The sequence below is a fragment of the Carassius carassius genome, chromosome 3, assembly GCF_963082965.1.
Source record: "Carassius carassius chromosome 3, fCarCar2.1, whole genome shotgun sequence".
Lineage (NCBI taxonomy): Eukaryota > Metazoa > Chordata > Actinopteri > Cypriniformes > Cyprinidae > Carassius > Carassius carassius.
The window spans coordinates 4,249,242-4,274,174 of record NC_081757.1 but is presented as its reverse complement, the minus strand read 5'-3'; the positions used below and the strand labels follow the sequence as shown (position 1 = coordinate 4,274,174).

Here is a 24,933-nt window from a genome sequence, read left to right as displayed (position 1 = left end):
ATTTAAACTAACAAAATAAGTCATAAGCAATGTTAGCATAATGGATATTCAGTACTGAGAAAATGCGAGTACTGTAGATTTCTGTGTAGTTTTGTTGCATGCATATAAACAAACCAGCAACTTTCTGTTGTTATTTTTACCAAGGCTGTTCTGGACAAGAATGTAGTTGGCAGTGACGCCACCATGACAGCTGAGAAGGTTGATAAAGCGGCCAATGTGGTGCGTGAGTTTATGTGCTGGATTCAGACACATTTTGCAGTGATTTGAGAGGAAGATCTTGTGATTAACGACAAATGCTACTTTTTCATTCTGATTTATTTTAACTCTCTTATCTTAAGACAAATAAGATGCACACTTTTTGATCTTTTATAATATGTGACCCTTGACCACTAAACCAGTCTTAAGTCTGTTAAGTGTTCCTTAAGTGTTAAATCTTAAGTGTTCCTGAATTGGTAGAGCATTGCAAAGGTTGGGGGTTCGATTCCCCGGGAACACATGATGGGTAAAAATTTATAGCCTGAATGCACTGTAAGTCGCTCTGGATAAAAGCGTCTGCTAAATGCATTAATTTAATTAAATTTAAATTAAATTAAATTTTTTAATAATTTTTAATTTAATTTAATTTATTTTTATTTAAGTCACTGGGGTGTATTTGTATCAATAGTCAAAAAAACATTGAATGGGTCAAAATTATCGATTTTCCTTTTATGCCAAAAATCATAAGGATATTAAATAAAGATCATGTTCCATGAACATATTTTGTAAATGTCTTACCGTAAATATAACAAAACGTAATTTTTTATTAGTAATATGCATTGCTAAGAATTCATTTGGAAAACTTGAAAGGCAATTTTCTGAGTATTTACATTTTTTTTTGCACTGATTCCAGATTTTCTAATAGTTGTATCTCGGCCAAATATTGCCCTAAACTAACATCAATGTAAAGCTTATTTGTTCAGCTTTCAGATGATTTATAAATTACATTTTGAAAAAATTGACACTTAAGACTGGTTTTGTGGTCCAGAGTCACATAAAGAGACAGTATTGTTATTTTACTATAAGACACTCATAACTGTTTCCCCTCAGGAGTCAAAGTCCTTCGCTGTGAACATTTTCAAAGGGCAAATCAGCACTTCTCAGGTGTTCCCCTTTCCCTCAGGTGACTAAAGACCCATGCTTAAGTATTTTTTCAATGCATTGCTTTGATATGGTCCGGTGTTATTTTATAATATCACCGGATGTTATATTTTAAACACTGGAGAGGTTGATTATAGACTGATTTTTGTTTTTAAATGTTATAGTATTGGGTTTTGTTGTAGTGTTGTTACGCATTATCCTTACACTTCAGTGTTGCTCAGTGTGTGTTTACTGTATTTATTCCCTGAATATTTTTACATTCATTGATGTAGTGCTCAATGAAGAGCAGTCACAGTTTCTCAAGGAGTTGGTTGGGCCATGCAGTAAGTTTTTTGAGGTAAGTTTAATGCACCTACACTTCTGTTTTAGAATAAATAATTTTGCTTTTATAGACTGATTTCCCTAAATATATGAAAACAGTGGGCCATGGACGAATGTGAGAAAATTAAGCTCAGAATTAAACTTGAGGAAGTGTCCCATAAGAGGACAAAACAATATTGATACAATCTTTACACTAAAGAAATGTTAAATGTTAAAACTGTAGCTCACAGCTGACATGCGTTGATCCACTATAGTAACTGTCTTTTTCATTTTCTGTGCAATGTGCCCTTCTGTGTTTCCAGGAAGTGAATGACCCCATGAAGAATGATGCTCTGGAGAAAGTGGAGGAGCACACAATGGAAGGCCTGAAGGAGATGGGAGCTTTTGGTCTTCAGGTGCCTGCAGATCTTGGTGGTGTAGGCCTCACCAACACACAGGTAAGACCACTGATCTATTCTCATGTTTCTTTTATTTGGGTAGGAGGTGGAGATATAAACAAACAGAAATCTATAGATAGACATTAAATGTATGCATGTACCTTCTGTGTTTACAGTACGCCAGGCTGGTGGAGATTGTCGGGATGCATGATCTGGGTGTGGGCATCACTCTTGGTGCCCATCAGTCCATTGGCTTCAAAGGCATCCTGCTTTTTGGTAACCCCCAGCAGAAAGAGAAGTACCTTCCAAAGCTGGCCACTGGTGAGTGAGTGAAGATCGCACACAACAACTGCTGCAATGTTTAGCTGTGTGACTTCAAATTAACATATAAATGATTAATTACCAATATATTTGTGCATATTTTTAATGTGTTCTTATACTGTCAGTATTGCTTACTTGAATAATTTTGTGAATTTATTTGTGAGTATTTCGTCCTGTATTTTAGAAAGATACATTTACTTATTTACACACAAAGTTGGCCACAAATCTTCCAAATGGAATGGCTGTCATGATTGTGAAATATTGGCTTACGAGTAATTATTGTAGTAGCGGTTAACCAAGTAGTTTGAATACACTTCATATAATGCATTTATGTTTTAAGGCGTTATAAACAAATAATGCACAATAGTATGAGAAATAATCTTTAATTATTAAAAAAAAAAAAGTTAAATGTCAATGCACACCAAACCGACTATTATATTAATATGAAAATGAATGCAAACTAGACTAAATTTAATGAAGTGCACAGTAACTACACTTTTTACAAATATTCAAACATTGTGACCAAACATTTAAGATTAGCAGACCAAATCAAAAATGGTAAGAATCTGACATTGAAAACCCCATAATGGGTGACAACTCATAATGGTATTCTCGAGGTCGGACATCCGGGACTTTTACTCCCATAATGCACTGCGCGCGCATAGCAACCGCGGCGAAGGGTAAAACAAACAAGCGCTCGCCATTAAGCAACACGAAGCGGAAGACAAATGAGCGCAGATATGTCGAGAAAACTGCCGAGAATCATGCCTAAAAAATTAGCAATGATTCGGCAAATCAAAGAATAACAAAATAATACCACTGCAGAGATGGCCACTCAATTTTCTGTTGCTATGTTATGACATTGCTATGCATAATGGTCGGCAGCTCTACACTGATAAGCAACAATGAAATGCACTAGTTGTGTGGGGAATAAGATACGTTTCTGCAGTTAGTCTATTTTTGCTTTTTTGAAAAAACCGTGTCCCTCACTGACACTGTACAAGCTGTGCCACTGACAGACTGAGCTCATTACAGCCATTGTGTAACACAGTGCTTTTGAATAAACATTTTTTTTTTTCTAAATGAACAGTTAATGTAATCGACGCTTGATGGGTATTTAAACATGACTGCAAGTGTAGGACACATGGTATGTACACATGGTGTTCACACCAGGGGATTTGATGAGGTAATTGTAAATGTCTGGATACTCGAGCCTGGGCCATGCCTTTGGGTTGTTCTCCCAGGACTCAGCTGGATGTCGATAGGGACAAGATTGTAACGTTAAACCTACAAGCGACAGATTTCTGTGGTACCTGGTCAATGCAGGCGCAAGTAGACTTTCTATATATTGATAAGACATTCTGTAATAGAAGAAAGAAGATCTGTATTTGTATAGCTGCTAGCGCCTTTCACATACATGTAACGTTAGCTAACGTTAGTCACAAAGCGCTTTACATGAGTGTTTTATTACATTCACTTCACTTCTCACCACTGACATACATTCGCATACACAGATATCATTCATCATTAATACAAAGTAGTCCGTTAGTATCCATAACTGACATAATCCACAACAAAACTTCTGTGAATAGATACCTTTTTGATTTTCCTCGGGCTTTGCCTTGATTGCCTTCGGTTTGTTTTACCCTTCAAACACGGCGGGGGCTTGTTGCTATGCAGTTCACATGATTTGTGACGTAACGCCGACCAAGAGAATGGTTCAAGATGGTTCACCCCAAAAGAAATATTCTGTCATCGTTTACTCACCCTCGGGTTGTTCTAAATCATGTGATCTACGAGTTTCTTCTGTTGAACATGAAAGAAGATATTTTTAAGACTGTGGGTAACCAAACAGTTGCTGGTCCCCACTGACTTAGGTAGTGTGGTTTTAAAAAAAAAAAAACATGACAGTCATTGGGGACCAGAAACTGTTTACCCGCATTCTTTAAAATATCTTCTGTGTTCAGAAGAAGAAAGAAATTCATACAGGTTCGGAACAATTTGAGGGTAAGTAGATGAATTTGCCAGAATTTGTATTATTTGGTAAACTATCCCTTTAATATTGTTTGTTTATTAAAGAATAACTCTTTGTCTTGTGTGTTTCTGGTAGGAGAGCACGTTGCCGCCTTCTGTCTTACTGAACCAGCCAGTGGTTCTGATGCAGCCTCCATTAAAACCAGTGCAGTTCGTTCCCCCTGCGGCCAGTACTACACCATGAATGGAAGCAAGATCTGGATCAGGTGTGTGTGATCTTACTCTTTACAAATACACCTAAACAACCAGTTTGGGTGGCAAGGATGTTCACCTATTTTGCAGCCACTAGGGGGCATCATGAGTACACATGGCCTGTCCATGTCCAGCTGGATCATGCCATATTACTGTTAATTGCCTCTCTCAGCTGTACAGTCATTCAGAACAGTGTTTCTGGTCAGTGAGCCGATTGTGTACTTGTGTGGGGTCTTGTTATCTTGGTATGACGATGTGATTTCTGTATCAAAGATATCTGTATCTTTCATGTGTGCTCTTCACTGAAGTCTAACAACCAGAGAATTTACACATTGCATTTTGGCAACTCATAAATGCATATGAGGAACTAAATATACTAAGTTTAGTAGTGTGAGAAACTGTTGTACTTAGTGGAGCTTAACATTTTGTTTTTTATTGCTCATACTGAAGGCTAGAGTATGGAAGTAAAATAATGACTTATGTCTTTGAAACAAAAAAGCATGCTGAATAGCACTATCTGAAAAAATAATGCATTGCATTAACAGTACTTGCATTTTAATGCCTTGTATTTCCAGGGCTTGCATCTTTAGGTCCTGAAATTTAATATAGTTGTTCGTTTAAGCTGTGAATATTTCAATTAAAAATATTTCACACACTTTTTCATAATTAAAAAATCAATAATTCATATTCACGTTCCAGAATTCACTTCCAAAATATTAAATCGGTTAAAAAATACGATATAATATTCGACAGGCAAATTTCGGTCCATTTTATTTCACTTTCCAAATTCGCTTCCACAAATTCAGTGGTTAAAATTCGGCAGATAATTCGCCCTTTCACATCCGGGAGCTGCAGGAATAGCAGTAGAGCACAGAGGCATGATCTCCAACTGCTGTCAGTCGCTCCCCAGCAGGTGGTGCAAGCGGCTGTTATATAAGGCCAAAGCAACAGGTGGATTAAGTAATACAGTTACAAAAACTGATCTGCAGAAATTAAGCAAGCGCTAGGTAGAAGTTTTGATTATCGGGGCATGTGGAAAAGCTGATTGTGCGTATGTTTATTTCAACCTCTTTGCTGTTACCAAGTAAGCAGCATTCAAAGGAGATTATAATGGTGTTTTACCCAACGCTGAATTACAGAACTAACATTACATCTAAGGAAGACACATATTGCTTTCGGTTGTTTAGTTTCCGTAACTTTGTGTCATGGCTTTTGCGTGCTGAGCTGTAATACTGGGGATCCCCTCACGTCACACTCCAGGATTCCCCAATGACGAGTAATGCTTCTCAGTCAAATAATACTGTGATATAAGACCTCAGATCTCAGAATACATTTTATTGATGATTATGCAAACTATATAGACAGTTAAGCTAGGGCTGTCGCGATAACCGCAATATTGTAATACCGCGCTATTGACAAGCAAACCGCAGAGGAAAGATAGCAACCGCAGAAACCGCGGCAACCGCAGTGTTAAGTTTTTTTTTTTTTTTTTTTTTTTTTTTTTAATGAGGCTGTGGCCTTGTTTTTTTTTCAGTTTGTCACTGTGCATTCAATGTTAAATAAATTAATGATACAATATGGTTTTCTTGCGAGCCTTTGTAGCTTTATGGTGCTTCGTTTTTTTTGAGGCGCTCGATCTCGTCCCAAAACCTAATGTCACGTCGCCAGTTTGGGAACATTTTGGCTTTCAACCCAATGAAAAAGGCGAGCCAGCAAATATAGATGAGCCGATATGCAAAATGTGCTGCAAAAACGTTCCTGTGACGCGGCAATACATCTAATTTGAGGTCATCGGGACATTCTAAAATGCTTAATGTGAAAAACGCTTAACGTGGTTTAATGTAGGCTACTAATACAGTAATATTAACAGACCAAACTCACTAAACATCATATTAATAAAGTATACTATCTACAAAAAATCAGATGATCCCTGAGTATGAATTCAACGCGTTTAATAACACGTTAAGCCTTTTCCTCTCATAGAAAACCATCATAAGGCTTAACGTGTTATTAAACGACTTCCATTCATAATCAGGGATCATCTGTTTTTTTTTTTTTGTACATCGTATACTATACTTTATTAGTATAATGTTTAGTGAGTTTGGTTTTTTAAAATCACTGTCTTAGTACATTAAGCGTTTTCTTATAACGGTTTTTTATGGGAGGAAAAGGCTTAACGTGTTATTAAATGCGTTCATATTCAGGGATCATCTGATTTTTTATAGATAGTATACTTTATTAGTATGATTTTTAGTGAGTTTGGTCTGTTAATAGTACATTAAGCCATGTTAAGCGTTTTAGAATGTCGCCTGTCATCCAGCGCAGCTGCCCCCTCAAGCATCAGGTTGCGGAGCAACATCAAAAAGAACAGCTGAGACCGGCCGACAGTTAGGAGTAGCTGAAACCTTTGTGAAATCTGTAAAATACAGCCGTGAAAGTAACAGGCATACCTGCTGAAGTCACGGACAAACTCCGCGTCAGTGCCCATACCCAAGAGAGCGTGAGCAGATAACGAGCTCACATGCTATCTGATTGAGGAGTGCATCGACTCCAGCGCGAATCCACTGTCCTGGTGTGCCAGTGCCGCGATAATCAGTCTAGATTTCCGCTGCTGTTCAAAGTCGCGCGCAAATACGTTTAATACATGTTAGAACTCTTTGATTTCTTCAAAAAATTTTATTGGAAAACGCATGTTCTTGTTGCTGTTTGGAATTTAACAATAAACAAAAATGTTTTAAAACGTGTCTCTCTGTCAGGATAAATTAGGTATGTTAAAAAAAAAAAAAAAAAAAAAAAACTGCGGTAATACCGCATATCGCGCTATTGAGCCACCCATAATAACCGCAGGGGAAATTTCTTAACCGCGACAGCCCTAAGTTAAGCAGATGTAAAATATGAACGAACGCTCAAGGTTTCACGCGGTTTCCCTCAGAAATCTGTTAAAGAAAAGAAAACACATTACGTGTCTCAGCGCACTAACAGTGACAGCGATTAAAAGACAAAACTCACATCTGACTGATGATGCAAACTATATACAGACAGATGAGGATATGAACGCAAGTTACGGAACAAGAAAAAGTGCATGTTATATATATAAAATAATTTAATTTATTTAAAAAATAATTAATGAATGAATAAGGGGCCATTCACATATCGCGCCTAATAACGCGTGGAAAAGGCTATGCGCGCCGCTTTCTCCTTTTTTCCAAAGCGCTCGGGCAGAAGCTCTCCTGAGGCTAAGCAACAATGACGCGCTCTCTCCATGAAGACGCGGAAATTTCAGCAAAGGATAAATGGATTTGCAGCACAAAAAAAAAATCGGTTTCAGTAGCTCTGATACTAAGTTTATGTCAAAGGGAAGTCGTGGCCTAATGGTTAGAGAGTCGGACTCCCAATCAAAAAAGGTTGTGAGTTCGAGTCCCGGGCCGGCAGGAATTGTGGGTGGGGGGAGTGCATGTACAGTTCTCTCTCCACCTTCAATACCACGACTTAGCTGCCCTTGAGCAAGGCATTGAACCCCCAACTGCTCCCCGGGCGCCGCAGCATAAATGGCTGCCCACTGCTCCGGGTGTGTGCTCACAGTGTGTGTGTGTGTTCACTGCTCTGTGTGTGTGCACTTCGGATGGGTTAAATGCAGAGCACAAATTCTGAGTGTGGGTCACCATACTTGGCTGAATGTCACTTCACTCACTTCACTTTCAAAGTGGCAATCCATATACAGCTATGATCAGCTGGTCCTTCATCTTGGCTGAGCTTTCAACGTTCAGGGAAAGGATGAAGCTGAATGTTTAGTTCTTGTCACATGACCTGCGGTGCACTTGTGGCATTCTGAAAGTTGAGATGTTTTTAACTCGATGCAGTGCGGATGCGCCTGGAAAAAACGGCCGCGTCGCACCGCGTGCGCATCGCGACCACATCGCTTCCATTATGAGCGCGCATATCGCGTGCCTACATTGGAAATAACGAAAATGAGCATGCAAAAGACGCGATATGTGAACGCCCCCTAAGAACTGCGGTCTTCTACTTCAAATATGCCGTGGAGAATCAAGAAAGTGACGGAATTCAAGAACATTGTTGCGGCATCTCTCAAGCAACGAATAAACACCGCTAACTCGGAGAATGCAGTGAAAACTCCTCTTCTCGCGTCTGCCCTAGACCCTTGGCACAAACATCTCAGGTTTCTCGATGGAAACATGAGAGAAGTAAGAAAAAAACACTTTTTTTGAACATTATCATAACATTTTCCTTGATGCGAGTGGTGCGGATGCAGTCGTCACGATGAAGAAGATGCAATGTCCACTCGTTGGAAAAGACTGAGCCAGTTCTTCAGCGATGATTACAGAGAGTTCAGCCGAGACGAGTGGGAGCAGTTCTTGCTGGAGCCATGTATTCCACCAGATGAGGATCCCATTCAGTGGTGAAACGAAAACACGAAGCGCTTCACAAAACATATTCGCTTAGCACACCGTTATTGTGAGTCCCGACAACGTCTGTGCCATCAGAGCACGTTTTCTCCGCGGCCGGCCTTATTGTTAACAGACTAAGGAGCCGACTTTCCCCCGATCATGTTTACATGTCCGTGTTTCTTAACAAGAACATGTAAAACAATAAAAAAAAGCAAAAAAGATTTGCTGACAGTTTAAAAGTTAAGTGTACAATATAATTGCTGCAGGCTGCTTTACCCTGTACTTTTATTTGTGAAAGTGAAAGTGAAAGTGAAGTGACATTCAGCCAAGTATGGTGACCCATACTCAGAATTTGTGCTCTGCATTTAACCCATCCGAAATGCACACACACAGAGCAGTGAACACACACACACACTGTGAGCACACACCCGGAGCAGTGGGCAGCCATTTATGCACTGTACATGCACTCCCCCCACCCACAATTCCTGCCGGCCCGGGACTCGAACTCACAACCTTTCGATTGGGAGTCCGACTCTCTAACCATTAGGCCACGACTTCCCCTGCTGTTTGCACGCATTGTTAAAGGTTTTCAGCTACAAAACACAATGTGTAATGTTCAAGCTTATTGTGTGTAAGCTTGTTCAAAATGACGAAAACAAATGTTGCTGAAAAATAACGTCTGACTCATTAAACTTAATTTAAATGAACAAATATTCAAATATTCTTTTTTTTTTGCTCAAATATTCGAATGTGATATTTGTGGAAAACGCCCATCCCTAGTAAGTCAGTCTTGTATCTAGCAATGTAGCCTACTACAACTGTTGGAACATGAAAACCCTTTCCAGGGATCTTTAATATGTAAATAATTGTATACTGTAAATATATGAAGGGAGGTATTGGCAAAATCTCACCTGTAGAAAATCACTATGAGAAATACAAGATTAAGAATTTGACTGTGTTATTTAAAATTTTAATTAAAACACATTGGACCTTTTAACCCAGTCAGTGGAATTGTCAGACGGTCCCTTGGGTGCGGTAGCACGTCAATAATTTCTTCAGTTTAAATTCTCAGAATATACCTAGATTGTTTTTAACTCATTTTTTTTATGTTAATATAAATTGGTTGCATATTGTTAAAACTAATCGTGGTATTGATATCTTTGTGTGACTGTCGACTTTATAGATCAGCGGTAATGGAAATCAATTATAAAGAAAATGCAGCGCATTGGATTCTTTTTGACCCCATTTGCTTGCCTGTATATAGTTTGCATAATCATCAATAAAATGTATTCTGAGATCTGAGGTCTTATATCACAGTATTATTTGACTGAGAAGCATTACTCGTCATTGGGGAATCCTGGAGTGTGACGTGAGGGGATCCCCAGTATTACAGCTCAGCACGCAAAAGCCATGACACAAAGTTACGGAAACTAAACAACCGAAAGCAATATGTGTCTTCCTTAGATGTAATGTTAGTTCTGTAATTCAGCGTTGGGTAAAACACCATTATAATCTCCTTTGAATGCTGCTTACTTGGTAACAGCAAAGAGGTTGAAATAAACATACGCACAATCAGCTTTTCCACATGCCCCGATAATCAAAACTTCTACCTAGCGCTTGCTTAATTTCTGCAGATCAGTTTTTGTAACTGTATTACTTAATCCACCTGTTGCTTTGGCCTTATATAACAGCCGCTTGCACCACCTGCTGGGGAGCGACTGACAGCAGTTGGAGATCATGCCTCTGTGCTCTACTGCTATTCCTGCAGCTCCCGGATGTGAAAGGGCGAATTATCTGCCGAATTTTAACCACTGAATTTGTGGAAGCGAATTTGGAAAGTGAAATAAAATGGACCGAAATTTGCCTGTCGAATATTATACATCGTATTTTTTTAACCGATTTAATATTTTGGAAGTGAATTCTGGAACGTGAATATGAATTATTGATTTTTTAATTATGAAAAGGTGTGTGAAATATTTTCAATTGAAATATTCACAGCTTAAATGAACAACTATATAAAATTTCAGGACCTAACAATGCAAGCCCTGGAAATACAAGGCATTAAAATGCAAGTACTGTTAATGCAATGCATTATTTTTCAGTTAGTGCTATTCAGCATGCTTTTTTGTTTCAAAGACATAAGTCATTATTTTACTTCCATACTAGAGGGATTTTCTAAAACTCTGACATTAAGTATAAAACTTTGCCACACATGCCTTGATACAATCAAACTGTGCAGCTTGATGAGGTGTGTGACTTTTATGTGTGCACGAGAAACCATTATACTTAGCATATAGGACAATTCAAATTGAGCCAAGTATTATCAGCCCATTTCACAGTGTGGTTTCATGGCTGCCACAGAATGTGCGTTAAAGAGACCTAAGGTCTTGAAATATGGCATACTGCCAATATGAAAGCCACATTTTTAACACCTTTTTTTTTTTTTTTTTTTACAATACCAGTCTTTTTTTTTATAGACCATCAAATAGTGACAAATAGGACAATGCACATAGCAATACTATGCCTTCAGCCCATTTCGTGCCTTGGTTTTTCTGCTGCGGCAGAGGATGTGCTGAATTGGACATTGATATTAGAGGTACTACTTAAGGAAAGCCAAATTTTGTGTTAGTAGATCTTTATAAATTTAGTGCGTTCAGTTTGTCAAATATAAATCTGAAAATATTGTCTTGTAGGAAACATTTGTGTCAAATATTGATATCGAAATCTACTGAGAGGTAGAAAGTGTACAGTCGTGGCCAAAAGTTTTGAGAATTACATAAATATTGGAAATTGGAAAAGTTGCTGCTTAAGTTTTTATAATAGCAATTTGCATATACTCCAGAATGTTATGAAGAGTGATCAGATGAATTGCATAGTCCTTCTTTGCCATGAAAATGAACTTAATCCCCAAAAAACCTTTCCACTGCATTTCAGTGCTGTCATTAAAAGACCTGCTGAGATCATTTCAGTAATCGTCTTGTTAACTCAGGTGAGAATGTTGACGAGCACAAGGCTGGAGATCATTATGTCAGGCTGATTGGGTTAGAATGGCAGACTTGACATGTTAAAAGGAGGGTGATGCTTCAAATCATTGTTCTTCCATTGTTAACCATGGAGACCTGCAAAGAAACGTGTGCAGCCATCATTGCTTTGCATAAAAATGGTTTCACAGGCAAGGATATTGTGGCACCTAAATCAACAATTTATAGGATCATCAAGAACTTCAAGGAAAGAGGTTCAATTCTTGTAAAGAAGGCTTCAGGGCATCCAAGAAAGTCCAGCAAGCGCCAGGATCGTCTCCTAAAGAGGATTCAACTGCGGGATCAGAGTGCTTGTCCGGAGAAGAAAAGGTGAGCGCTACCATCAGTCCTGTGTCATGCCAACAGTAAAGCATCCTTACACCATTCATGTGTGGGGTTGCTTCTCATCCAAGGGAGTGGGCTCACTCACAATTCTGCCCAAAAACACAGCCATGAATAAAGAATGGTACCAAAACACCCTCCAACAGCAACTTCTTTGGTGAAGGGAACAATGCATTTTCCAGCACGATGGAGCACCGTGCCATAAGGCAAAAGTGATAACTAAGTGGCTCGGGGACCTAATTCTCACAAACTCCAAGAAGTGATTATGAAAGAATGGGTTGCTATCAGTCAGGATTTTTAGCCCAGAAGTTGATTGAGAGCATGCCCAGTCGAATTGCAGAGGTCCTGAAAAAGAAGGGGCAACACTGCAAATACTGACTCTTTGCATAAATGTCATGTAATTGTCGATAAAAGCCTTTGAAACGTATAAAGTGCTTGTAATTATATTTCAGTATATCACAGGAACAACTGAAACAAAGATCTAAAAGCAGTTTCGCAGCAAACTTTTTGAAAACTAATATTTATGTAATTCTCAAAACTTTTGGCCACGACTGTACTGAGAGGTTTGGAAATTTGATTCTGGAAAAGTATGGATTTTTGAAATGGAAAATGTGTGGGAACTGGATAGTTTAATTAATATGAAATATAATATTTGCCTCGCGGATGTTAAAATGGGCAAAAAAAATCCCATAGATTTATAATGGAGTAGGAGACTTGTTTTGAATTATTTTTAAAATCACAGCTTCATCAGAATGGTATGAAACCTGGTGATTTTTGTGGCATTTGGAATGTGAACACACACACAAAAAATAGGGCATGATTCGAGCATGCTAAGTGGTCATTAAAAAAATAAGAAGAAAAAAATACACACTTGTTGTCAAAAGTGACCGATCATAAGAAATGTAGCTAATTTTTGTGTGTAAAATCTACAAATGTGCCACAATGCAGAAAAAAGTATACAGCAATGAAGGGGTGAAACCTCAAGAGTCCAAAACCAACACATCCACTCACACACCTATACACACACACACACATTACCTACCTATGAACAGATGAGATTTTAACACAGCAAATGTGTAAAATAAAAGCAATAATTCAAATACAAAGTGGACAGCAGCAAGGAAGGTGTTACACTCTAAAAAATCAAGAGTGCAAAACAGATACATCCACACACACACACACAGTCAAATGAATTGGTATAGCTGTCACCATACAGGCAAAACGAGTCAGAAAACTGAAATAAGAGGTTGAAATCAGATCAGACCCAGAAGTATAAAGCTCTGATAAAACATTCTCTATTTGTATGTTTTGTGTAATAAAACGCCTTCTCTGTGTTCAGGTTTGACTGTAGTAATAATAATTCAAAAACTGATTTTTTTTTTTATTATAATTTTTTTTTAATGAGGGAAAAAAAGGGAATAAAATTGCAGGTGTCCGGTCACTTTAGACAACGAAATGAGGAAGTGCCACTCGCATTTGCTTTAGACAATTTAAAAATCAAATAAGTTGTTACATTGCATGGGTTTACAAATGGATTTAATTATTATTTGATCTCAAAGTAATAAAAAGAAAAAAATGTAATAAGTAATAAGTGTACAAGTAATATGTCCTCATTATTTATGTAAGAGTAATATTAAATTAAATACATTAAAATAGTACTGTATGCATGTTATTATAGTGCAGGCTTAAGGCCTGTTCACACAAAGACTGATAACTATGAAGATAATTATAGTGATGATTATTTTAGCATCCTAACCAACACACAATATGGTTGGTTTTTATTATAATCATGCACTGCCATTTGTCATCTACTGCTTTAAAAACTCAAGCTGTTAAAAGTTGTGTGAATTCTGTCATTCATCAGCTGGAAAATTCCTGAAAGTGATTCTAGTGAAATCGTTCCTCTGTGATGTTATTGTTGTAGCTGTGATGTGGACTTTCCCATTGTCATAGAATTAAAAAGAGAATTCAAACTTTATAGGTATTGTTTTAGTTTTCGTCCTAGGTGTGAACTGGCCTGTAGAATGCAACACTTTCTAACAATAAGTAACAGGTGGTTCCTTCACCATCTTTCTATCCACAAGCAGATCCTTGGCCTGAAAAAAGCTGAAGACTCCATCGTATTGCATTATTAATAATAATCAGGTTCTTTGCCTCCTCTCTCTTAGTAATGGAGGGATTGCTGAGATCTTCACTGTTTTTGCAAAGACTCCCATGAAGGATGAAAAGACCGGAGAGATGAAGGACAAAATTACAGCATTTATTGTGGAGAGGAGCTTCGGTGGAGTCACACAGTTAGTGCTTCTTTTGCCTCGTGATCTGATTCTGATCAGTAATCTTTTGAGTCAACATTTTCGCTGATCATTTCCCCTGTCTGTCATCATCTTTCTTGATTGTCTCTTTACCTGTTGTTCTTTTTAAATTAATTTTTTCTTTTTGTGTCTCTCAGTGGTCCTCCTGAGAAGAAGATGGGCATTAAAGCATCCAACACGGCAGAAGTGTATTTTGAGAACGTGCGTGTCCCTGCGGAGTGTGTGCTGGGAGAGGTTGGAGGTGGATTCAAAGTGGCCATGAACATCCTCAACAATGGCCGATTCGGCATGGCCGCTGCCCTCTCTGGCACGATGAAGGGTGTCATTGCCAAAGCGGTGCGCATGTGTGTTAAAGTGCATGTTATCAGATGTTTGTCCTGTTTGTCTCCTTTGAGTGTATAATGCTGAACAATGTTTTTCTCGCTTTCTTTTTCGATTCCTCTTCTCGTGTTTAGTTTGTCTAGTATGCTATTTTGTTAGGCCACATCCTCCCACCCGCTGACACCCCATCATCCTCACTTCCTCTGCTTAATATGCAGGGAAATTCCTCAGCACGCACTGCACTGTCCCTGTGCTGCGTGACATCTGAGCTTGCACTGGCACATGCCTCACTGCAATTTTCCCGCATATTTTTCTCTCGCTGCTTATCATAGTTGACTGATTTCTTAAAAGCTGTGAAAGTTACGAGTTCTTGAACAATTGATAAAATACAGCTTGAAGGCACTGTAATGTGGTGTAGTGCCAAACAAATGAAATTTCTGCTGAAATGAAAGCAATACTTAAATGTGCAAATTTTTGGTTGCTAAAAATAAATCATAATGTACAGAAACAGGATGCTTGTGCACTTATAGCAATATGCTCTCATGAAATTTGCAGCTGCTGAGTGATTGTGGGCTACAGCGGAGGGGGGGGGATTTCTCAACAGCCTCGTGCATGCTCTTACCACAGGCATCTGTGTTTTTCTCTGTGTTTGTGTATCCGTCTCAGACCAGGAACTTTTAAAAGCGGAAACTAAGCGTAGACCTTATTCACTGCAGTACACTTGCCCCGTGGGTTTTCAGTTACTAATTTGTTTTAAGTTTAGATTGAACCTGTGTTAAGTCATAAAAAGAAAGCATGAATTTGGGCATGCATATGCTGAAAACCGTACCATGATGTCATTTGATATATACCGTATGTCCTTCCACATATTTGCATATAGAATTTTTAAAACTGAAAATTCCACTCAGGTTTATGTATCATAAGTGCATTTAGGTGTATTTCATTACTGCAATAATTCCATCTAATTTTAGGATTAAGTTGAATATGAGCATTTTTTGCATGTGCGGTTTCAGCTAAATCTTTTTTTTTCAAGCTATTATTTTTTCCAAAATAACCTCACTTTTTTATTTTGAGATCTCGGAGTTCATCGGTTAGCTAAATAATCTCTAAATTTTCTCTTCTCACACAGGTTGACCATGCTGCTAACCGGACTCAGTTTGGAAACAAGATTCACAACTATGGTGCCATTCAGGAAAAGATGGCCAGAATGGCAATGCTTCAGTATGTGACAGAGGTGAGCTTACCTACTGCTTTGTCACATCTTGACTTTCCCCTCAGGGAACAAGGAAATTTGAGAGGCAAACACTGCCTACTAACTGTATGTCATGTATTTATTGAGTCAAGTAAATACTGCTTTTGTTTGATACTATACGTTAAGCAAAATTACACATTTCAAATGCGAAGCATCTCTAATTGTCAGTGTGCTTTTTATGGACTTTGCAGATATCAGCGTTTTAGCTGTGTACACTTGCAGAGCTCAGTCCATGAATTTCTTACATCCATATGACTTAGAGGAAGTGGAAGCTTCCCCCTAATTTCTGAGTGATTTGAGTGGGCCACGTGTGGTTAAAGTCTAAAAATACACAGTCTATTTATCATCTGTTGTGTTTCCATGTTTTCCATTTCATTAAGCAGTTTGTTTGTTCTCAGCATTTTTATTAGTGTGTTCTTTTTCCCCTTCTTTCATCTTTTCTCCATGGACTTAGTCCATGGCTTACATGGTTAGTGGGAACATGGACAGCGGAGCCACAGAGTTCCAGATTGAAGCGGCCATTAGTAAAATCTTTGCTTCTGTAAGTGTTTAACATATTTTATAACCCAGTTATACTAGTTTTTAATTCCACATACATATTTGGGAATTATTTAGACATTTTTATGAAATGAATGAGGCATTTATATAGCGCTTTATTATGTATTGCTGTACACCCAAAGCGCTGTACAAACATATATCTCTCCTGATGTGATGTCTAAAGAATAGATAGCAAATTCACCATTTCCCTGGATTTTCCTTTAGGAAGCAGCTTGGTTGGTGACCGATGAATGCATTCAAGTTATGGGTGGAATGGGGTTCATGAAGGTCAGTGTGTGTGTTGATTGTATTGTGACTGGATTTTAAAATGTATTTTGTGATGTTTAAATCAAGTCAAATTTATTTGTATTGCCATTGCCCTTTTCACAGTACACATCGTTCCAAAGCATCTTTACAGAAAGTCCCCCTCCTGCTTCATATCTGATCGCTGATGACTTTGCCACATTTTTCATTAATAAAATTAAAAACATCAGTGCACAATTTTCCACACCACAGTCCGCCAAGCACATCTCACCAGCAAACATACACTCATTCACATCCTTCTCTTCACTCTCTGAGGCAGAAGTCTCCAAACTCATCCTTTCTAATCATCCTACTACTTGTCCACTTTATCATATTCCATCTAATCTCCTTTAAGCCATTTCTCATGCAGTTATACCTGTACTCACTCACATCATCAACACATCCCTCCACACCGGTGTTTTTCCCTCATCATTTAGAACGGCTCATATAACTCCACTACTTAAGAAACCCACCCTCAGCTCATCTCTTTTAGAGAACTACAGACCAGTTTCCCTTCTTCCTTTCATTGCAAAAACACTTGAATGAGCTGTGTTCAACCAAGTCTCTGCCTTTCTCACACAGAACAACCTCCTTGACCGCAACCAATCTGGCTTCAGAAGTGGACATTCAACTGAGACTGCCTTGCTCTCAGTTGTTGAAGAGAGCGGAATCCAAATCTTCAGTACTTATCCTGCTTGATCTGTCCGCTGCTTTTGACACTGTTAACAACCAGATCCTTCTGTCAACCCTACTGACAAAGGGCATCTCAGGAACCGCACTCCAGTGGTTTGAGTCTTACCTATCAGATAGGTCCTTTAAAGTATCTTGGAGAGGTGAGGTGTCCAAGTCACAACATCTAACTACTGGGGTGCCTCAGGGCTCAGTTCTTGGACCACTTCTCTTCTCTGTCTACATGGGCCATTAGGTTCTTTCATTCAGAAACATGGCTTTTCATACCGCTGCTATGCTGGTGACACTCAACTCTACCTCTCATTCCATCCTGATGATCTGACGGTAGCTGCTTGCATCTCAGTTTGTCTAACAGACATTTCTTACTGAATGAAGGACCATCTCCTTCAACTTAAACTTGCCAAGACAAAACTGCTTGTGGTTTCAGCAAAACCATCATTTCGTCACAATTTCACCATCAAGTTAGGCACATCAACCATAACCCCTTCAAAAATAGCCAGAAACCTTGGAGTTATGAATAATGATCACCTAACTTTCTCAGACCACATTGCTAAAACTGTCCGGTCCTGCAGATTTGTTTATTCAACATTAAGAATATCAGGCCCTTTCTTTCGGAACATGCTGCACAACTCCTTGTTCAAGCTCTTGTTCTGTCCAGGCTGGACTATTGCAATGCTCTCTTGGCAGGTCTTCCAGCCAGTTCCATCAACCCCTTACAATTAATCCAGAACGCGGCAACAAGATAATTTTTTTAATGAGCCGTAAAGAATACATGTCACACCTCTGTTTATCAATTTGCACCGGCTACCAGTAGCTGCTCGCATAAAATTCACCCCTTTACCTAAATTCATTACTTCAGACTTATGTGCCCTCTAGAAGCTTGCATTCTGCAAGTGAACGTCACTTGATTGTGCCATCCCAAAGAAGTGAAAAAGTCACTTTTATGGACTTTTAAATTAAATGTTCCCTCCTAGTGGAATGACCTGCCTAATTCAATCTGAGCAGCTGAGTCCTTAGCCATCTTCAAGAATCGGCTTAAAACACATCTCTTCCATCTTTATTTGACCCTCTAACTTTAGCACTCACTATTCTAATTATATTCACAAAAAAAAAAAATCGAACTACCTTTCTAATCTTTTTGTATAAGCTAATTGAGACTTGCTATAGCACTTGTATATCATTGCTCTTTTGTTGTTTTTGATTGCTTCCATTGTCCTCATTTGTATGTCACTTTGGATAAAAGCGTCTGCTAAATGTAAATGTAAAGTCCCCTTTCATGTAAACAGATTTTGGATAAATTTAGCATTGCAACACTCACTCACCAATGGATCCTCTGCAGTGAATGGGTGCCATCTGAATGAGACAAACAGCTGATAAAAACATCACAATAATCCATAAGTAATGCACATAAAGAAGTTTTTAACATGAAACTTGACATGAAAGTCCACTATCCATAAAATAATTTTCTCTGGTGAAAAAGTTGTCTTGTCTGAATCAGGAGAGAAATAATGCACAGATCATGCACCATTTATAAGCTAAAGCAGTCCAAAACATTTCTAAACAAATATGTTTGTGGATTTTGATGTGAGAGGACAAAAGGGTTATAGATTATTTACCCCTATTTTGACCAGAATTTATGGTTTTAAGAGAGCCATTTTAATAAAGGATTTGTTTCTTACAAACATGCAGCTTCTCACTTCACAAAACAATATTTGATGGACTGGAGTTGTGTGGATTAATGTCATGCTTTTATTAGCTCTCATTCTGAAAACACCTGGTCACTGCAGAGGATTCATTGGTAAGAAAGTGATGTAATGCAAAATGTGTTAAAATCTGTTCTGAATCTCAAACTCATCAACATCTTAAGAATAAGTAAACTTTCAACAATTCAGACATTTTTGGACTGTTTCTGGTTTGCATGATTCTCCTCTTTTAGATCGAGGTACGTTGCATTATATTATCTATTGAATATAACGGTGCCAAACATAAATATTCAAAGCTTTTTTGTTGTCAGCTTTTTCAGAAACCAGACTCTGTCAGGGTGGAAGTCTAATTTTGGCGCAATAGCATTGCAACATTGTAGAATCTGCATTGTGACTCAAAGTGTGAACATTCATAAATGCCTACTTTGTGGGCAATCACCCACTCAAGGCCCAAATGTTTTGTCCCAGGGTGGTGGAAAAACTGGAGGTGTCCTGCAAAGGAAGTCCTCTGCAACAGTGTGAATGGTTAGCGAGGGGGGGACACGGCTGTGCTAACCTTTCACGCCACAACACAAAACCATACGCAGATAAAATTGGCCTTCGCTGAATGTAGGTCATGTCTGCATGTTGACTGTGTTGCTGCGTTGTGTCGTATTGTTTTGTTTTTGTTTTCTTATGTCAGTTGAAATGCCACACATGTGCTGCTGTAAAACTGAAGTAGTTTCCCCATTCTAAACATATTGCGTATGAAAAATGTACAGATGCAGCCTCTATCCACTAAACAAGATAAACTGTTGTGACCATTTCTAGAGAAGAGATTCATCAGTTCCTCCTAATCTGCCTTTTGTGGGCTACTCATCAGTTAGATTAAAACAAAAGTCTCTCAGATCCACTTGTTTTTATGCTTTATTCAGGGGTGCACATAAGTTTTTCACTGGTTCTCATAAAAGGTTTGGTCCCATTATTGTGACCCATTAAATATAACTATATACAAACATACACACACACACACACACATACAGTTGCAATCAAAATTATTCAACCACTTTGACCTGCAAGGCATTTTGACTGATTCTGAGAATGGAACACTGATGAATCATGATGAAATTCAAATTGGCTCTAAACATTTGTCCAAAATTATTCAACCGCCTAAAACTAAAATTTTATTCAGAAGCTTCTGTCACCTCTCTACTACAGTCTTGGGCCATTCATTGCCTGAAAAAGCTTCCAGATCACTGATAATCTTTGGTTTTCACATTCACCACTGCTTTCTTTAAATTCAACCAGATATTTTCAATGAGAATTAAATTCTGGAGACTGAACAGGCCACTCAAGAACATTCTATAACTGATCACTGAACCAAGCAGAAGTAGATTTGGATGTGTACTTTGGGGTGACTGTCCTGCAGGAAAGTCCATTGATCATCAGCTTCAGTCTTTGCACCAAAGGCATCACAATTCTTGTCAAAATGGCTTGATACTTCAAAGAATCCATGATGTCCTTCATGATTTCCACTTCCTGCTACAGTTAAGAACCCCATAACAGGACTGATCCACCTCCAAGTTGGACGATGGAGATGGTCTTCTTCTTTCCTTTGAGCTTTGCCTATTTTGCAGCAGACATACCACTGATCCATGTGTCCAAAAAGTTCCAGTTTGGTCACATCACTCCATAAAATTTTCGCTCAGAGCTCCACAGCTCTACACAAATGAATTTATCAAGTTCAAGTCTGCCTTTTGTTCTTCTTGATCAAGAGTGGTATTCATTGAGATTAGGGCTGGGACAACGCGTCGAGGTCATCGATGACGTCGACACAAAATATGCGTATCAATTCGTCGACCTGTTTTTATTTCTCTAAAAAACGTTTACCTTATGTGCGCTGAATATACACGATGGCCGGATCAACATTCTGTCCAACGTTATATAACCAATCCAGGGGTTTTTCTGCATTTATCTTTTTTTTTGGCGGCTGTCAAAGCCTTATTTGATCGGTGAGTGATGTATAATAGAATGACTGCTGCGCCTGACAGGGCGCGTACGAGAGAGAGCCCCGGCTGTGGCTCACAGTCAGAGTCTTCAAACAACACTAGCGCTTCTTGCTCTCTCTCTCCCTCGTGCATATTAATCAAAATCATTAAACACGATAGAAAAAGGGCGAAACACCCAAGTTTCACGCGCTCGCGCACTCACAGTCTTCAAACTACATGAGCACTCTCTCTCTCTCTCTCTCTCTCTCTCTCTCTCTCTCTCTCTCTCTCTCTCTCTCACACACTCTCCCTCCCTCATGCATATTAACCAAAATCATTAGACACAATAGAAAAAGGGCGGAATGCCAAAGTTTCACGTGGAGCGTTCGGAGATTTTTTTTTTCTACATGACAGGCTGCTGGCTCCCACTGTTAATTTTTATTTTTTATTTTTTGGAAAAGCACTGTCTGTATTAGCTTAAAGCCCTAAAGTTTACATTGGTTACTGTATTCTTTCAATTGCTCTAAACAAGTATTTTGGGTGAACTTTTTTATTGAATGCTAGACATCAAGTTGTTGTTATTTTCATCTGAAAGAAGAACTTTTTTCAGTAAGCTAGGCCCTATGTGTTCAGTAAGCTTGTTTCAGTAAGCTATGTGTTTTCAAGGCTTCAAGGTTTTATTGAATGCTATCTCTATACAAGTGCAAGTAATGCATTCTTAGTCAGTCTTTTATTTTGTAATTTTAAGGGCAATAAACATATATTGCAATGTTAAGGAATTGATGTTTTTTTTTTCATTCAGATATGTAAATCAACATGTATAAATTGTTAGTAGTCAATTAATGGGGAGATAATGGAAATCGAATCAGTCTGAAAAAATTAATCGTTAGATTAATCGATGCATCAAAAAAAATAATCGCTAGATTAATCGTTTAAAATATAATCGTTTATCCCAGCCCTAATTGAGATGTCTCAACATGTAGGCCATAATTGTCTAGTGTTCTTCTTACATGCTGCATTTAAATGGTTTTCCTCCTTTCATCAGGTCATCTTGCAAGTCTTTGGCTTAACGTTGCAGATTTTTTTCAGTTGCTCTGATTAAACATTTTAGGATATTGTGCTTTTTCATCAACACCCTCAAAGGTTTTCTGGTACAACACACTTTAAGCTAAGAAATAAGGCTGAGAACTGTGTCTCTAGGAACTTTAAATGTCTTAGAAATTTTCATACAAATAGCTTTAACCTTTCTAAAGTAATACAATATTTATTCTCTTTAGCTTTTGTGAGATCTCTGTTGACATTTTTCCTACTCAACTTCAGCACATGCAATTTGATAATTGCAACCCATACAATGCATTGTTGGCTATTGCTATAAGGTAAGGTGATATTGAGGGGCCTTTAGTGGATGACTCATGTTCCCTCTGCCTTTCTTCCCGGAAGTGCATGAGGAGCTCACCAGGTCTTGGAGTGCACCTTTACTGCCAGAAACTGGCCTGCTGGTCCCTCCTCCCTCACCACCCTCGACGGTGGTGCAGCTAAGGTGTATTCAGTGATTTTCCCCCCCAGTGGAGCGGACAGTTGCAATGCGATTGTGTCCTAAGGCTGCCTCCTCCTGGCGGGGAAACCCGTTGCTCCCTTCCCGGGCCTGTAGGCATTCATCTGGTCTATCCGGCAGTGCATATGTGGCTTGCAGGGAAGCTGCTTCCGCCTTACACGCAATGGTGTTACTGCAGGTGCACCAGGCCAAGGCACTGAAGGACCTGCACAAGGGTGGTCATGATCCGGAAGTTCTGAAAGGGCTCCGAATCACCACTGACCTTAACCTTTCCCTGGGTCATGCGACATCCACACTTGTGGGCCAAGAACGCCAACTCTGCTCTTCAGGAGATGGTGAAAGCACCATTCCATCCCCTGGTGGAGTGCATGGTGGAGAATCTTTTGTTCTGTTTTACCCTGCTGCCTGCGGTACCCATATTCTCAACAGAAGAGCAGTTTTCACTATCTCTGGGTCTCTCTGGGTCCCAGGAGTTAGCAGCGGGTGGTTCAAAAGCATCAACAAGGGTGCCTGGCTAGCGTTACCCAGCCCTGCTGTCTTCTGCAGACCATCAACCTTGGCTATGTGATTCAGTTCACCTTGCGTCCCCCAAGTTCAGCGGCATCCGATATGATGAAGGGTTTTACAGCCCTTACATCATTGTATCCAAGATAATCGGTGGGTTAAGGCCAATTTTGGACCTGCGAGTCTTGAACAGAGTACCATTTAGTGAAAGTGAAAGTGACATACGGCCAAGTATGGTGACCCATACTCAGAATTCGTGCTCTGCTTTTAACCCCCTCCAAAGTGCACACACACAGCAGTGAACACACACACCTGGAGCAGTGGGCAGCCATTTATGCTGCGGTGCCCTGGGAGCAGTTGGGGGTTCGGTGCCTTGCTCAAGGGCACCTAAGTCATGGTATTGAAGGTGGAGAGAGCACTGTACATGCACTCCCCCCACCTACAATTCCTGCCGGCCCGAGACTCGTACTCACAACCCTTCGATTGCGAGTCTGACTCTCTAACCATTAGGCCACGACTTCCCCGAAGACTTCCCCCTATTTCCCCTAAGACTTCCCCCTATTTAAGATGTTCCTGTTGTGTTTCTGTGGTTCAGTGGTAGAGCATTGCGTTAGAAGCGCAAAAGGCTGTTGGTTCAATTCCCAGGGGACACACATACTAGGGCTGCACGATATTGGGAAAAAATGACATTGCGATATTTTATTTTTCTGCAATATATATTGCGATATGAAATCGAATCTAATTTTTTCTTACAAACAAAAATGGGGTGAGCACACTTACATTCTCATGATTAAATGATTTAAACACTGACAGCATCGTGTCAATTAATATGCGCAAGGGAGAGAAAGCAAGACAGTGCTCGTGTTGTTTGAAGACGGTGAGCATGCGGCTGGGGCTTGCTCGCTCGCTCTCTCTCTCTCTCACGCTCTCTCTCTCTCTCTCTCACGCTCTCTCTCTCTCTCTCTCTCTCTCTCTCACGCTCTCTCTCTCTCACGCTCTCTCTCGCGCGCTCTCTCTCTCTCTCGCGCTCTCTCGTGCTCTCTCTCTCTCTCTCTCTCTCTCTCTCTCTCTCTCTCTCTCTCTCTCTGTCTCTCGCGCGCGCGAGCGAGCGCTCTCTCTGCCCTTTTAAACTGACAGGACTTAAAAACACTGTGCAATTAATCCGCGAATCACATTCGTCAAGGACCGGGGAGCAGCTGGCCCGTACAGTTAATGAATAATGGATTAACTAGGACAGCCTACATCGCACGTCCTGCGATGTGACTATCGTGGATTCGTACATCGTGATATCGATGCTTAAACGACACATCATGCAGCCCTAACACATACTAATAAAAAATAATGTATAGTCTATGTATAGAATGCACTCTAAGTCACTTTGGATAAAAGCATCTGCTAAATGCATAAATGTAAATGTTGATGCATAAACGTATCTTTGGGTGCCTCTGTCCCTGAGATGGATTTGCAGCGATCGACCTGAAGGACGCCTACTTTCATGTGTCGATCCTTCCGTGCCACAAACCATTCCTGTGGTTTGCATTCAAAGGACGGGCAAAACAGTATTAGGTCCTGTTTTTCGGGCTGTCCCTGTCAACCCATGTTTTCGCGAAAGTCGCAGAGGTGGCTCTTGTTCCCCTCA

General features: G+C 39.4%; 1 protein-coding gene across 1 annotated transcript in view; it reads left to right on the top strand.

Moving 5' to 3' along the window:
• The window catches only part of LOC132116569 (very long-chain specific acyl-CoA dehydrogenase, mitochondrial-like), a 34,122-nt gene that overhangs the window by 1,460 nt on the left and 7,729 nt on the right, over positions 1–24,933 (top strand). The window contains exons 3-13 of the mRNA XM_059525448.1: positions 145–219; positions 1,087–1,159; positions 1,410–1,474; positions 1,761–1,895; positions 2,012–2,156; positions 4,267–4,396; positions 14,319–14,444; positions 14,600–14,798; positions 15,913–16,017; positions 16,490–16,576; positions 16,798–16,860. Coding sequence (XP_059381431.1) covers positions 145–219; positions 1,087–1,159; positions 1,410–1,474; positions 1,761–1,895; positions 2,012–2,156; positions 4,267–4,396; positions 14,319–14,444; positions 14,600–14,798; positions 15,913–16,017; positions 16,490–16,576; positions 16,798–16,860 — 1,203 coding nt within the window. The remainder of the gene's footprint in view (positions 1–144; positions 220–1,086; positions 1,160–1,409; positions 1,475–1,760; positions 1,896–2,011; positions 2,157–4,266; positions 4,397–14,318; positions 14,445–14,599; positions 14,799–15,912; positions 16,018–16,489; positions 16,577–16,797; positions 16,861–24,933) is intronic.